General features: G+C 39.9%; 1 protein-coding gene across 1 annotated transcript; it reads right to left on the reverse strand.

Moving 5' to 3' along the window:
* Positions 1-9,899: 9,899 nt before the first annotated feature.
* LOC110930352 (NADP-dependent glyceraldehyde-3-phosphate dehydrogenase) lies at positions 9,900-13,401 on the reverse strand. The gene is made up of 9 exons (XM_022173651.2): positions 13,214-13,401; positions 12,731-12,924; positions 12,523-12,651; positions 12,300-12,419; positions 11,864-12,000; positions 11,609-11,764; positions 10,648-11,026; positions 10,287-10,403; positions 9,900-10,185 (listed from the first exon to the last, which is right to left on the reverse strand). The coding sequence occupies exons 1-9, from the start codon at positions 13,359-13,361 to the stop codon at positions 10,072-10,074; spliced, it is 1,494 nt and encodes a 497-aa protein (XP_022029343.1). The 5' UTR covers positions 13,362-13,401; the 3' UTR covers positions 9,900-10,071.
* Positions 13,402-14,507: the final 1,106 nt, after the last annotated feature.

Here is a 14,507-nt window from a genome sequence, read left to right on the forward strand (position 1 = left end):
CACCCAGTGACAACAAAAGAAAGTGGGATGGGGATTCTAGCAAAGGTTCAGCAACAGTTCAGTCTCAAGCTCAGCAGCAGAAGACTGACCACTACCAGAGTCCTAGTCAGCAATCCTCTAGTGGTCATAGACAGAGAAGGTATCAAGGGTTTCACCCCAAGTGTCACAACTGCAACAGACATCACAGCGGCCAGTGCAACAAAGGTCGTTGTCAAAGATGTCTCAAGATGGGTCACGAGGCCAAAGACTGTAGGAGCCCACGGCCTGCAAATCAGAACCAGCAACCGCAACAACCAGCTCCACAGAACCCACAGCAGCAGCAGCAGCCACAGCGTGGAAACCGGGGATGTTTCCAGTGTGGGGCTGAAGGTCATTTCAAACGCGATTGTCCTCAGTTGAACCAGAACCAAAATCGCAACAACAATAACCAGGGCAACGGGAACAACAACGGGGGAAACAACAACAATGGCAACGAGGCAAGGGGTCGAGCTTTCGTGCTGGGGCGAGGAGACGCAATGAACGATCCCAATGTGGTTATGGGTAAGTTTCTCCTCGACGATATTTACGTTACTGTTTTATTTGATTCGGGTGCGGATACAAGTTATATTTCTGTGAAAGCCTGTAAATTGTTAAAACGTACATCAACACCCCTAAACACCAAACACGTCGTAGAACTAGCAAATGGTAAGAGTTTAGAAGCCACGCAAATAGTCAGGGGTTGTAGTATTGTCTTAGTCGGTCAAGCATTCTCCATCGACCTTATTCCCATAGTCTTGGGAAGTTTCGATATCGTTATAGGGATGGATTGGTTATCCCGACATCAGGCAGAGATCTTATGCCGTGAGAAGATCATTCGTATTCCACGTTCTAGTCAAGAACCTCTCGAAGTTCAAGGTGACAAGAGTGGTGCTGTGGTTGGCATCATCTCTTTCCTGAAGGCTCAGAAGTGTCTGTGGAAGGGTCACACCGCAATCTTGGCACTCGTTTCGGATGCATCAGTGAAGGAAAAGAAATTGGAAGACATTCCAGTTGTACGCGACTACCCTCAGGTGTTTCCTGAAGACTTACCTGGCTTACCGCCTCACCGTCAGGTCGAATTTCAAATCGAGCTCGCTCCAGGAGCAGCACCCATAGCTCGCGCACCATATCGTCTAGCTCCATCCGAATTGGAAGAACTGTCAAAGCAGCTACAAGAGCTCTTGGAAAAGGGCTTCATTCGTCCAAGCTCTTCGCCTTGGGGAGCTCCAGTACTTTTCGTGAAAAAGAAGGACGGTACGTTCAGAATGTGCATCGACTACCGTGAACTCAACAAGGTGACGGTGAAGAACCGTTATCCTCTTCCACGCATAGACGACCTATTCGACCAGTTGCAAGGGTCGTGTTATTACTCCAAGATAGACCTACGGTCAGGGTATCATCAGCTGAGAGTCCGGGATGAGGACGTCTCCAAAACCGCATTCAGAACTCGTTACGGCCACTACGAGTTTCTTGTCATGCCGTTCGGGTTAACGAACGCGCCTGCCGTGTTTATGGACCTTATAAACAGGGTGTGCAAACCCTATCTTGACAAGTTCGTCATTGTATTCATCGACGACATCCTGATCTACTCCAAGAGTCAGGAGGAACACGAGCAGCACCTACGCCTTATTTTGGAACTCCTACGGAAGGAACAGCTGTACGCTAAGTTTTCGAAATGCGACTTCTGGCTTCGTGAAGTCCACTTTCTAGGCCACGTAGTGAACAAGGATGGGATCCATGTCGATCCATCCAAGGTAGACTCGATCAAAAACTGGCCTGCACCGCGTACTCCAACGGAAATACGCCAATTCTTGGGTTTGGCGGGTTACTACAGACGGTTTATTAAAGACTTTTCAAAGATTGCTCAGCCGCTTACGCTACTGACACAGAAGGGTGTCACCTACCGTTGGGGAGATCCCCAGGAAACTGCTTTTCAGCACCTAAAGGATAGGCTTTGCAGTGCACCTATCCTCTCTTTGCCAGAGGGCACAGATGACTTCGTGGTTTATTGTGATGCATCCATTCGGGGACTTGGATGTGTGTTAATGCAGCGCGACAAGGTTATTGCTTACGCTTCTCGCCAACTTAAGATTCATGAACGGAACTACACGACGCACGACTTAGAGCTGGGAGCTGTTGTTTTCGCGCTTAAGATATGGCGACACTACCTGTACGGTACCAGGTGCACGATTTACACCGATCACAGGAGTCTCGAGCATATCCTTAAGCAGAAGGATTTGAACATGCGTCAACGGTGATGGGTAGAACTACTCAACGATTACGAATGCGCCATCAAGTACCATCCAGGCAAAGCCAATGTTCTGGCTGACACACTCAGTCGGAAAGACACTTTACCTCGGCGCGTGCGAGCGCTACAGCTCACGATTCAGTCTAGCCTTCCTGCACAGATACGAGATGCTCAGGTAGAAGCATTGAAACCAGAAAACGTTAAGGCAGAAGCCCTACGCGGCTCACGACAGCGGTTAGAACAGAAGGCAGACGGCGCCTACTATGTAACGGGGCGTATTTGGGTCCCACTTTACGGCGGTCTACGCGAACTTGTAATGGATGAAGCTCACAAGTCTCACTACTCAGTACATTCAGGGTCGGACAAAATGTACCACGACATCAGAACTACTTATTGGTGGCCTAGCATGAAGGCCCACATTGCCACTTATGTCGGCAAATGCTTGACCTGTGCGAGGGTCAAGGTTGAATATCAGAAACCAACGGGCCTACTTCAGCAGCCTAAGATACCTCAATGGAAATGGGAAGAAATTTCCATGGATTTCGTTACAGGCCTACCTAGATCCCAGCGTGGGAATGATACCATATGGGTGATCGTGGATCGACTCACCAAGTCTGCACACTTCCTAGCTATAAAGGAAACGGATAAGTTCTCCACTCTCGCAGACATCTATCTTAAAGAAGTTGTTTCGAGGCACGGGGTGCCCACTTCCATCATTTCGGATCGGGATGCACGATTCACGTCAGAACTATGGCAAGCAATGCACAAATCTTTCGGCTCACGATTAGACATGAGCACAGCATATCATCCTCAGACGGATGGGCAGTCTGAGCGAACGATTCAAACTCTTGAAGACATACTTCGGGCATGCGTTATTGATTTCGGCAACGGCTGGGAAAAGCATCTCCCTTTGGTGGAGTTCTCATACAATAATAGTTATCACACCAGCATACAAGCCGCTCCATTCGAGGCATTGTACGGACGTAAATGCCGGTCACCTCTCTGTTGGGCAGAGGTGGGGGATAGTCAGATTACGGGTCCAGAGATTGTTGTGGACACCACAGAAAAGATAGCACAGATACGACAACGCATGGCGGCAGCACGCGATCGTCAGAAAGCCTACGCGGATAAGCGTAGAAAGCCATTGGAATTTCAGGTCGGGGACCGGGTTTTACTAAAAGTTTCACCCTGGAAGGGTGTGGTTCGTTTTGGCAAACGGGGCAAACTAAATCCGCGGTACGTCGGACCGTTCGAGATCATTGAGAAAATCGGCAAGGTAGCCTACAGATTGAACCTACCAGCTGAACTCGGGGCAGTTCACAATGTCTTTCACGTGTCGAATCTGAAGAAGTGCCTATCAGATGAGACCCTTATTATTCCTTTCAAAGAACTCACTATCGACGAGCGGTTGCAGTTCGTCGAGGAATCAGTTGAAATTACGGACCGGGATGTGAAGGTCCTCAAAAACAAGAGAATCCCTCTTGTTCGAGTACGTTGGAACTCCAAACGTGGCCCAGAGTACACCTGGGAACGCGAAGACAGGATGACAGAAAAATACCCCCAGTTATTCGGAACCAATGCAACCACTGCTGAGGCTGAAGCTACTACTTCGGAATTTCGGGACGAAATTCCAGATCAACGGGGGGAGGATGTGACACCCCAGGAAAATCAGTGAACAATACAATTTACCTAGCTTCCTCAGTGAGTGCGTACCAAATTTCGGGACAAAATTTCTTTTTAGTTGGGGATAATGTGACAACTCGTATTTCAACCTACTTTGTGTAACGTATGTGAACGTGTTATGATTATACGAACGTTGATTTATTGAATGTTATGGCAAGTGATTATATAAACGTTATGTGCTATATGTGTTACGTGCATGTATGATAAACACACAACCCGAACCACACAACACGAACCAATCGCACAAGGCCATTGGGCCGCATTGTTGCACACGGACCAAAAGGGCAGCCCATGATTGGGTTCGGCCCACCCTCCTCACACGCATAACACTAGGTGTGTTTGTAATCCCCTCACTTTTACAAAACACTTCAAACACACAAAACCCTAGATCGATTCCCTTCTTTCTCTCTAAGCCGACAGCATCACTTCTTTTCCCCTCGAAGAGCATTCCCGAATCGGATCACACCTCTCTACTCGTAATCGGTTAGTGTTTATTGTTTGCTTGTTGTTCGATTGTATGTGATGATGTTATGATCTATGCGTTCACATGACGTTATATGATGATTGTTGATCGATTTTAGGCTGGTCAAAATATGTGAATGTAACTTATGATCTCAACTTAGAATCGGATGTATAGATATGTATAGATCGGCTGTGATGTGATAATGTGTTAATCGGCTTTATGTTTGTGAAATCGGGTTTTGCTTATGGTCGAATATGAGGTGTTACATGATGATTAAAACCCTTAGATGATTATGTTTAGGTGTTATGAGTATTGTTCATGATTTGGTTTTGATTAGGGTTCATAGAGATTTGAAGATGAAACCCCTGTTTGATCGATATTATATTAATCACATGATGGGATGTTGTGTTAATTGATTGATAAGAAAATAAGGAAACTGTTAGTGATTGTGTAACCGATTTTGCTTGATTTTTGGAATGATTGAACTAATCGCACAAAGAGCCCAATCGCACAAGACTAGCCGGTCGCACAAGGGAGCCCACTCGTACAAGGCTCCTGGTCGCACAAGGCCCCTAGTCGCATAAGACCTCCTTCGCACAAGGCTGGTCAGCCGCACAAGACACATCCAGTCGCACAAGGCTTGCTGGATCGCACATGCGTTAACAGTTGGGCCTTCAAGCCCAAAGTGGGTCGCACAAGATACATGGACCGGGCTGAATAGTTGTTGTTTGTTGTGACTGGGCCGCACAAGCCCATATCTGATCGCACAACCCAACTCAGTCAAGATTGTTAGATGTTAATTAACTTTGGGCCGTATGTTAGTTATTTGGCTGGGCTAGCTCATATCGCACAACTCGGCCGGATCGCACAACCTGATCCGGGCCGCACAAGTCACTTATGTGTTAAATAAATATATGTGGGCCGCTTATGCTATTGGGTCACATATATTATTTGGGTCGGGTACCATTGGGGTTAGTCGTTCAATCGCACAAATGTATGATTATACTACACTGTTGACTGTTAGCGTGCAATAAGTGTTGCCATGATCCATACGTGTTCCTAACGTGTTGACTTATCTGATACATGTGTGCAATACTTGAGTCAAAACCTGACTTGTACAATAACCATGATAGGACGTGATTGACCACTTACTAGCTTACCTGTACTTTCTGTGTATCTGCCGAGCAAACCAAGGTAAGTTCACACAGCCAAGGCATGGGATTCCCGGGTTGGGAATTGGGTTGGATTGTTTGATATGGAATGATTACTCGTACTTACGCAATCACTAGACTATAGACCATCGTCCTCAGGATAGTCAGGACACTTACGTAAAACCTACGTAAACTAGTATCTACCATTGTCTCCCGGGTCGGGAGGACACTTACGTAAATCCTGCGTAACCTAACACCCACTACTGTCTTCCGGGTCGGAAGGACACTTACGTAAATCCTGCGTAAACCCCACACGTACCACTGTCCTCGGGGAAGGGCACTCACGTAAATCCTGCGTGACCTTGTACGTATTCCTGTTCTCGGATTAAGAAGAACACATGGTTGCATTTAGTCTAGTAAGTACCATAATGGGAAGCCCCCATTGTTAAGGATAAATGTGAGAATCCCTCACCAATAGTATATACTTGTATGGGAAGCCCCCACTAGCTGAACCTACGCACTATTAATACGAACTTACTTTCTGTGAACTCGCTCAACTAGTTGTTGATTATCTGCTGCATGCCTTGCAGGACCTTAGGTACATTATGGAGCTTGCATAAGGAGGAGCAGGTTGTTGTGGACAAATGGATCGTGATTACTTATCTCATTTGATACATTAATACTTATGAATGGGTTTTTACGTTAATGCTTCCGCTATACTTAACTATGTTGGTTTTGATAAACACCTTTCGTATTGATGGATAACTTTTACTATATATTTACATGTTCAATATGATTGGTGGCTTGATCCTGGTCATGTCACGCTCCCAAGCGGTGATACCCCGCGTGTGGGATTTTGGGGGTGTGACAACAAACGAACACGAACAAGAAATTTCGTTCGTTTAGTTAAATGAACAAACATGAACAGAGGCCTTGTTCGTTCGTTTATGTTCGTGAACGTTCGGTAACGTGTTTGTTTTTGTTCGATACTTCATTAGTGTTTTTAGTTTTTATATTTATTTAAATACTTCAAAATTCCGACAAATTAAATATCTAATAAGTGCCGATGTATTATATATTCTGTTCATGAATGATTGTTTGCGTTCATTTGTTTCCATTTGTGTTCTTGAACATTAGTTTGTGCTCATTTGTGTTCGTCAACGTTCGTTGCCTAAAATTAACAAACAAACACAAACGAACACGAACAGGTTCATTTCCTTAACAAACAAACACGAACATAAAATCTCGTTCGATAAGTGTTCGTGAACGGTTCGCGAACACATATATTTCTTAACAAACAAACACGAACAAGGTCTTGTTCGTGTTCGTTCGGTTCGTTTGCAGCCCTAGGCACAACTGTAATTATCATTCAATTTTTGTCCAATTAATGTAGTGTTCCTAAGACTATCCAGTATCACAACCCAACCCAACCCAACCCAACCCAACCCAATCTTTCAATAAAATACTAATTTCTCCCTCTTCCACCTACACAACCCAACCCAATCCAATTTTTCACCCACATTCACAACCCAACCTAAACTAATATTTTATTATATAAATATGATTTATAATTATTGTTTAAATCATGAAAATTGAGAAAAGCAATTAAATATTGTAAAGTTAGGTTGCAAACTTTGGTTGGTGAAACAACCCGGTCGTTCACCATGGTGATTTTTTATTAAAAAAATTGCTCAAATTTTTTGTCCTATTATCCATGTGGCAACCGGTTGTAGAAATTGTTCACCATAGTAGATAGTCTAAGGAACTACATCAATTGTTATATATAGAAATAGAAATATGGAAGAGAAAAGGTATCATTAAACACAAATTTAATCCTATCTTTTTTAGCCGAAAAAACATTTTTAAAAGGTGAATTTAGGATGTTAAAAGTTTTTAAAAAGCATTTTTAAAAGTAACAATTCCATTCAGTTTGGTTTCGAAAAACTTTCCCCCGAGGCCTAACATTTCAACGTGGATTCAAACTTGTTTAAGCTTTTGACTAGTCAATTGAGCCCAAAGACGACTAGTCTTTTAAGTAAGATAAATCTCGATACATTTCAAGTGAATATTAATAATGGCCTAACGGGTTTGAAGAAGATTGAAGAAGATTTCTTTGATTTATTTTCACTTTGCATCCTATATTTTTGTAAATTAACACTTAAAAACCAGATTTGAGTAAACTATTACGAATGGACCAATATGTCTCTGAAATTATAGAATTATTCTATAGGGTAGGGTTCCAGCGTGAACAACCTCCCAAGCGTGAACTGCGTGAACTAATCTGGACCATTGATTTCCTTTTTAGTTGTTAAGGGTATGATTGTAATTATATAAAAAATTATATTTAAATCATATTAGTTTAATAATTGAATTAAGTTACATCTTTCCTATTTTAAAATCATTATCCACAATATCTTTTATTTCATTTTTATTTTTTCAAATTTCACCACCAGAATTCGGATTATGATTTTTAAGATCCACGTAACCTTCATATTTCAACGGTGTACACATGTGTACTTGGATATGAATTGAACAGTACACATGTGTACTCAGCATGGTACATATGTGTAATTAGCTACATAATACATACATATAAACAAAACCTGTAAAACTAGTTTATATTAAGCAAATAACAAGTTACATAATGTTTGCCAAACAAAAAAAAACATACAATTACAAGTTCCAGTTTCGTGAAAACAATAAACGCAACATAATCGGAAAAATAAAAAAAAACATAGTCTTTTACAACTATTCGCCGCGTTGTATGCTGAATCATCCTTATCGACCAAGCAAACAAACATACGTGAATCATCCTTATCAATCTCATACGTGAATCATCCTTATCGACCTTCCATCTCCACTTTTCTCGTTTACGATGTCTCCTATAATAACACAAAAAACTCAGCAATTAGTACTTTGCATAATTCACAAGGGTGGATCAACAACTTTACACATTTAATACACAAAAAAAATATGAGATATCACAAAAACAGACGTTATACACATGTGTACAGCACCTTAAAAACATTGCAAAATCAGAATACACATGTGTACATCGCCTTAAAACCAGAGCAAAATCAGAATACACATGTGTACATCGCCTTAAAACCAGAGCAAAAAACAAACCTCTTTCTATTGTCTTTATTATAAACCTCATACAATCATTTAAGTCGCTACAGAGCATCAACATACACAAATTAAACAACAGAAACCAACGATTACACTAACGCACAAAAATCATATTTTCGAAACTGTGTACCTCATAAAGATCCTCCGCCGCTTTCACATTATCCTCTCCCAAATAATTACCGTTGCAATACTCGGTATTACCATCCATCATAATTTCATTAACCTTTTCAACTTCCGCTGTTCCTCCTATTACCGGACCCTTACTGTCCTCCGTCGAACTACCGGTGCCGGAATCGGACCCCATAACCAGGTCCGGTGAGCCAGGTTTACTGAAAAACATCTGAATATATAGTCAAATATTTAGGAAGATATTACCGATAACACTTAAACAGTACATTAATGGCGGTTTCATCGCCTGAAAAACCCTAAATCAAATTCTTAAATTAAGAACTTCACCTGTTTGTTTGATTCGGATCCAGCGAACTTCACCTGTTTGTTCGATTCGGATCCTGATTTCGTCGTCCAGCAGTTTGTTCTTCATCGAGATCCAGCAATGAAACGGCGATTCAGTCATCCGGCAGTTGTTCTTCATCAAGATGGATTATTTTCATTAGAGGATCGGCCGGCGATAAACATCACATCGTCGGTGATAAACAACAGATCGGCGCACTCTGTTTCATCATCGAGATGGAGATACAAAAAAATGGATCAATTGGTCGTGGTTTGGGTGTGTGGGGCTGCGGCCGGATATCGGGGTGATGAAGGTGGCCGGCGTTGCTCCAGTTGCCGGAGTCGGAGAAGAGAACGAGGGAGATAACATGGGTCGGCTAGGAGTTTTTGGGTAGGAGACTTTTAGGGGATTATAAATGACAAATGGATTAATTAGTTTCCATATCTTTAATATGAAAGTTCCCTATTTTACCCTTTAGATTAAAATTTAAATTAAAATTATATTTTATATTACCTTTAATTTACATTTGTGCCATTGATCTAAGATCTATCATCTACAAAATAAAGGGCCCAGATCAGTTCACGCAGTTCACGTTTGAACCTAATCCTTATTCTATATGTATATAAGTTTCAATAATATTAATACCATAAATTGTTATGGTTCCTTGTTTTAATGTTTTTGCATACCTATAGTAAATTTGACACAATAATCAAGTTTAATCACATAAATCAAAATTTTCACTTTAAAAACCTAATAGGACTATCAAAATCCTCATAAATCCGAGTGGCTCTTATTCAAACCGATATATCATATCATATTACATCATAACATCCGATCTAACAAGTACAAAAAATTACAAAAAACTATTGCGCCGAGATAAGATATATATACACATGATGTGCTCCAAGTCATCAAATTCAAAGCTTTACTAGCCCATGGTGTAAGAAGGGGTTGGCAAATTGATGACTGTACTCTTGATTTTAGTCATCATGTTGATACTATTAGTCACTCCTTGTGAACCAATTCCACTATCTTTCAAACCCTATTGAAAAACATGTTTACTTCATTAGAAACTAAATTCAGACCAAAAAGAGTTTACAAACTAACAAAAATACAATATTAATGTGAAAAAAAAACATGAACCTGAAATGGGAAATGGTCGGGTCCCCGAGCCGGTGCTGAGTTTATTTGTACGGTACCAGTCTCCATTGCATCGCTTATCAAGATTGCTTTGTTGATGTCTTTTGTAAATATGCAACCCTGAGTAAACCAACAATAAAAATTTAAAAGATGACATCTGGGGTCAAAGTCAAACTTCTTACATCAAAAACTTTACATTAAGTATGCATATTGTTAGAAAATTCAGATCAACAGTTTCAAGATTAAAGCATATATTACAAACTTGAACATAGTTGACAATATTTATAGAAGCACAATAATTTCACGCAAGAGATGAAACAAAAAAGTCACTTCTTTTGACTTTAAAAGTCAAAGTTGATGTTACCTGAAGCCCAAAGTTGCTTGCATTACAATGGCGAATCCCTTCTTCAACACTAGAAATCCTTATAACAGGTAACACGGGTCCAAACGGCTCTTCCCACGCTATTCTCATATCCGGTTTAACGTTATCAATCAAAAGTGGCCATATAAGATTGTCTTTTCTCTTGTACTCTTGACAAAATGTTGCTCCTTTATTCTTGGCATCCATGACCAAACCTTCTATGAAATTAGCTGATGATTCTGTGACTACGGGAGTGATGTCACAGTCGTTTTCGGGCGGGCCCACGGTTAATTTCCCGAGCTTTTCGTTAACTTTTTTCACAAGAGAATCTGCTATGGAGTTCATAACTAACACGACTTTAACCGCTGTGCACCGTTGACCACTGGTACAGATAAAACAACCCCAAGTGATTTAGACTAGTTGACTGAATAACAAAAACATCCTAAAAACAAAATTAAAAATACGGTGTCACCTAGGCGCGGCAATTCTTGACACCACCCACCAACCCAACCCGAATCCGACACGAAAAAAACAGGTTTAGGTCGACTAACATGACCCGTTTAAAAAGACGGGTTGGGTTGACCCGTATTAAAACCAGGTCGGGTTCGGGTTGACCCGTTAGCCCGTTTAACTATTTAAAAACTTATATATTTTTGTTTTTGTTTTTTTCCGTTTCTATTAGTCAAAATAATGTTAGTTTTCACACAATATACTATTTACTTGTCACATACTCAGATTCATACTCATCATTAAACATGTTATCGATAACCCGCTTAAAACCCAACAGCTCGGTTATAAATCGTCAACTTGTATGAATCATTAAAAAGTACGGGTTAAAAAGGTCGGATTCGGGTTGACTCATTATATGTGTGCGGTTAGGGTTGAAATCTTTGACCCGAATAATAATATGGGTTGGGTTCGGGTTGAACATTTCAACATCAACCCGACACTGTCACCTACTCACCTGTAAGAAAAGCCTCCTTTAACAATGCTAGATGAAGCCAGATCCAAATCCGCATCCTCAAGTATAATGCAAGCATCTTTTCCACCCAATTCCATTTGTAACGGAATCATACCCGCCTTTTTCGAGATTGCAATACCGGTGTCTCCGCCTGTGAAGCTGAGTAACAGCAGTAGCGGTGACCCGAAAGGTTTAGTTTTGATGGTTTAGTTATTCAGATTAAGATTAAGATTAGTAGATGCTAATAGTAATAATCACCTTATGCAGTTAACTCCAGGATGCTTTGTGAGAAAGTCGCCAATTTCAGAACCTTTTCCGGTTACACAGCTGATTACGCCTTTCGGGAATCCAGCTAAGTGAAAGCAATGTATCATATGGAGTGCAGACACCGCGCCCTGATTACACGTAATGTATTTTAAATGCATGATTCGTCCAAAATTGTTGTGTAAAAAATCATATAGTTATTAATATAGTATAGTTTTTGTTTCATATTTGGCACGCTAATTATCTGTAAATAATTTTATTTTTTTTTACGAGTATTACCTCTTCTTAGCGCAACAAGACTCGCATATTATCTATGAGATATTACAAAAATGAACAGAAAAGTGTGGTAGACTGAACCTGTTTGACCCGTTACTTAACCTGCCTAGTCAAACATTTCTAATAAACTAAAAACATACGGTATATTACATACCTGTGTTGGAGGCTTAAGTACTAGAGAATTGCCTGCAATGAGTGCAGGAGCAATCTTCGAGACAGACAAATTGACTGGATAATTGAACGGTGGGATCGCTAAAACTATACCTAAAGGAATCTGCAATAATCAAACACATAATGTCATCCAAGTATCTTCCATTTTGTCTAAAAATTATTTATACATTAGTCATATGGCATAATGACATAATGTAGTAATTTACCTTAGATGTTAGACAATATTTTGTCCGTTCGTTTCCCGGGAAACTATCGGACACCAAAAACTTCCCTTCTCCGAGGACTCTTACACCTTCCTCGGCACAGTATGACACTAAATCTCCTGACCTCACAACCTTCAAAACGATATATCTATAAGCAAGAAATTACATAAAACATAGTAAATAAATGCTAATCAAATCAAATAAAACTTACTTCAGTAGCAGCATCTTTGGCAGCTTTTGCAATCTCCTTAACAAGACAGTCAGCTATGGGCTTCTTGTGATCTTTAAGAATAGCTGCAGCTTTGTGCAACAATTCAGCTCTTTTCCATAACGGCGTTTTAGCCCATAACTTTTGCGCAGATTTTGCTGATTCCATCACCTTGTTCACTTCTTCTTGTGTGCATGCTGCATGACGACAATAACAACAACTTCAAATCCCTAAATAATGGGTTGAATTTCTTAATTTTAATGTGTACCCAGTTAGGGAAATGGATAAATATACACAAAAAATGTTCACTTATTGTCTACATGTTGACAAGTGACTATTTGATCATTACAAAATCTTTGAGCAAACAACTTTAGCATATAATAATAATCAAACTATTTATTTACCTGAATATCAACACCTAATATACTCATATGTTTAATATATTCTTATTAAGGCCCATAATAAGAAAATTAACAACAAAAATACCTTGGACTTTGAATTGGATCTTTCTGGTTGTGGGGTTGATGATGGGCACAGATTTTCCAGATGATGAAACTTTCCATTCTCCTTCAGAATAATATTTGAACGTATCACTACCTGCTAATATGTCGTCAAAAACTCCTTTTTCTCCCATTAATATTATTATTATTAATCTTGTTTATATTTCTGTGTACTGTGGGTATGTGTTGTGATCCTATTTAAAGGTATGTTGAATGAATGAATGAATAGAATAAAGGGGTTACTGTGGGTTGTCAATCAGAGGGGACGTCACAGTTTGTTAAAGGTGGTGGGAGATCTCAACAAGTGTACGCCTATATTTGGACTTTTGACTGTCACAAAATGAATATTCCATAGGCATCTTGTTTGATCTACACCTAGAAGGAAGGTGTTTTCATATTATTTTAGAGTTAAATGCCATTTTACTTCTGTTGGTTTATACAGAGATTTGAAACGTTGTTATTTTAGTTCAAATCGTTTTAAGTGTTGTTATTTAGTCTACTGGGTTAACTTCGTCCATTTTTTATGTTAGCTGGAAGGGCAATTCGACCATTTTCTAGTTAACAGAATTACATTTAAAATGACCTAAATGCTCTTCTAGTTAACAAAATAAATGGATAGAGTTAACCCAGTGGACTAAAATGACAACGTTTAAAACTATTTAGACTAAAATAACAACATTTCAAACTTTTAAACTAAACTGGTAAAATAACCAAAACCACAGATACTAAAATGGTATTTAACTCTATTATTTTACTAGAATAACCACCCGCCGCAATGCGGCGGGGGATTCATTAGTTATATATCATGTTAGATGAAAGGCAAATGTTTCTCACATAACCGCGGGCCTATGTGTAAAACCGATAAAAATAATTAAGCGCACGTTAAGACAGACCTATCAAACGGGAAAAATAGGCGCGCTGCGACGGACATGTCAAACAGGAAAAAAATAGATGAAAAACGTTGAACCCCCCACGCACATTGCGACATGTTAACTCGGAAGTTTAGAACGACACGTTAAACGGAGAACTTATGAAAGATGAAAAGTATATAAGAGACTAAAGTTGAAAGTAAAAAGAGTGTTGAGATTAAATTGCGAAAGATGAAAAACTTTGAGTTGAAAGTAAAAAAAAAATTAAAGGGGTTAAATTGCAAAAGATGAAAACTTTTGAATTAGAAGTGAAAAATAGAATTAATCAAAGGGTTAAAATATCAAAGATTGAAACTTTAGACTTAAATTGCCAAAGATTGAAACTCTAGAGTTAAAAAATAAATCAATTTC

The sequence above is a fragment of the Helianthus annuus genome, chromosome 3, assembly GCF_002127325.2.
Source record: "Helianthus annuus cultivar XRQ/B chromosome 3, HanXRQr2.0-SUNRISE, whole genome shotgun sequence".
In the NCBI taxonomy this organism is placed as follows: domain Eukaryota; kingdom Viridiplantae; phylum Streptophyta; class Magnoliopsida; order Asterales; family Asteraceae; genus Helianthus; species Helianthus annuus.

What these genes read in the sequence shown, in the direction of transcription:
- LOC110930352 (XM_022173651.2), bottom strand. Translation starts at nt 13,361, where the DNA reads ATGGGAGAAAAAGGAGTTTTTGACGACATATTAGCAGGTAGTGATACG. An exon ending in GATCCAATTCAAAGTCCAAG is followed by an intron (nt 12,925 to 13,213) that starts GTATTTTTGTTG and finishes GTCGTCATGCAG; the next exon opens with CATGCACACAAGAAGAAGTG. An exon ending in TACTTAAGCCTCCAACACAG is followed by an intron (nt 12,001 to 12,299) that starts GTATGTAATATA and finishes ACGTGTAATCAG; the next exon opens with GGCGCGGTGTCTGCACTCCA.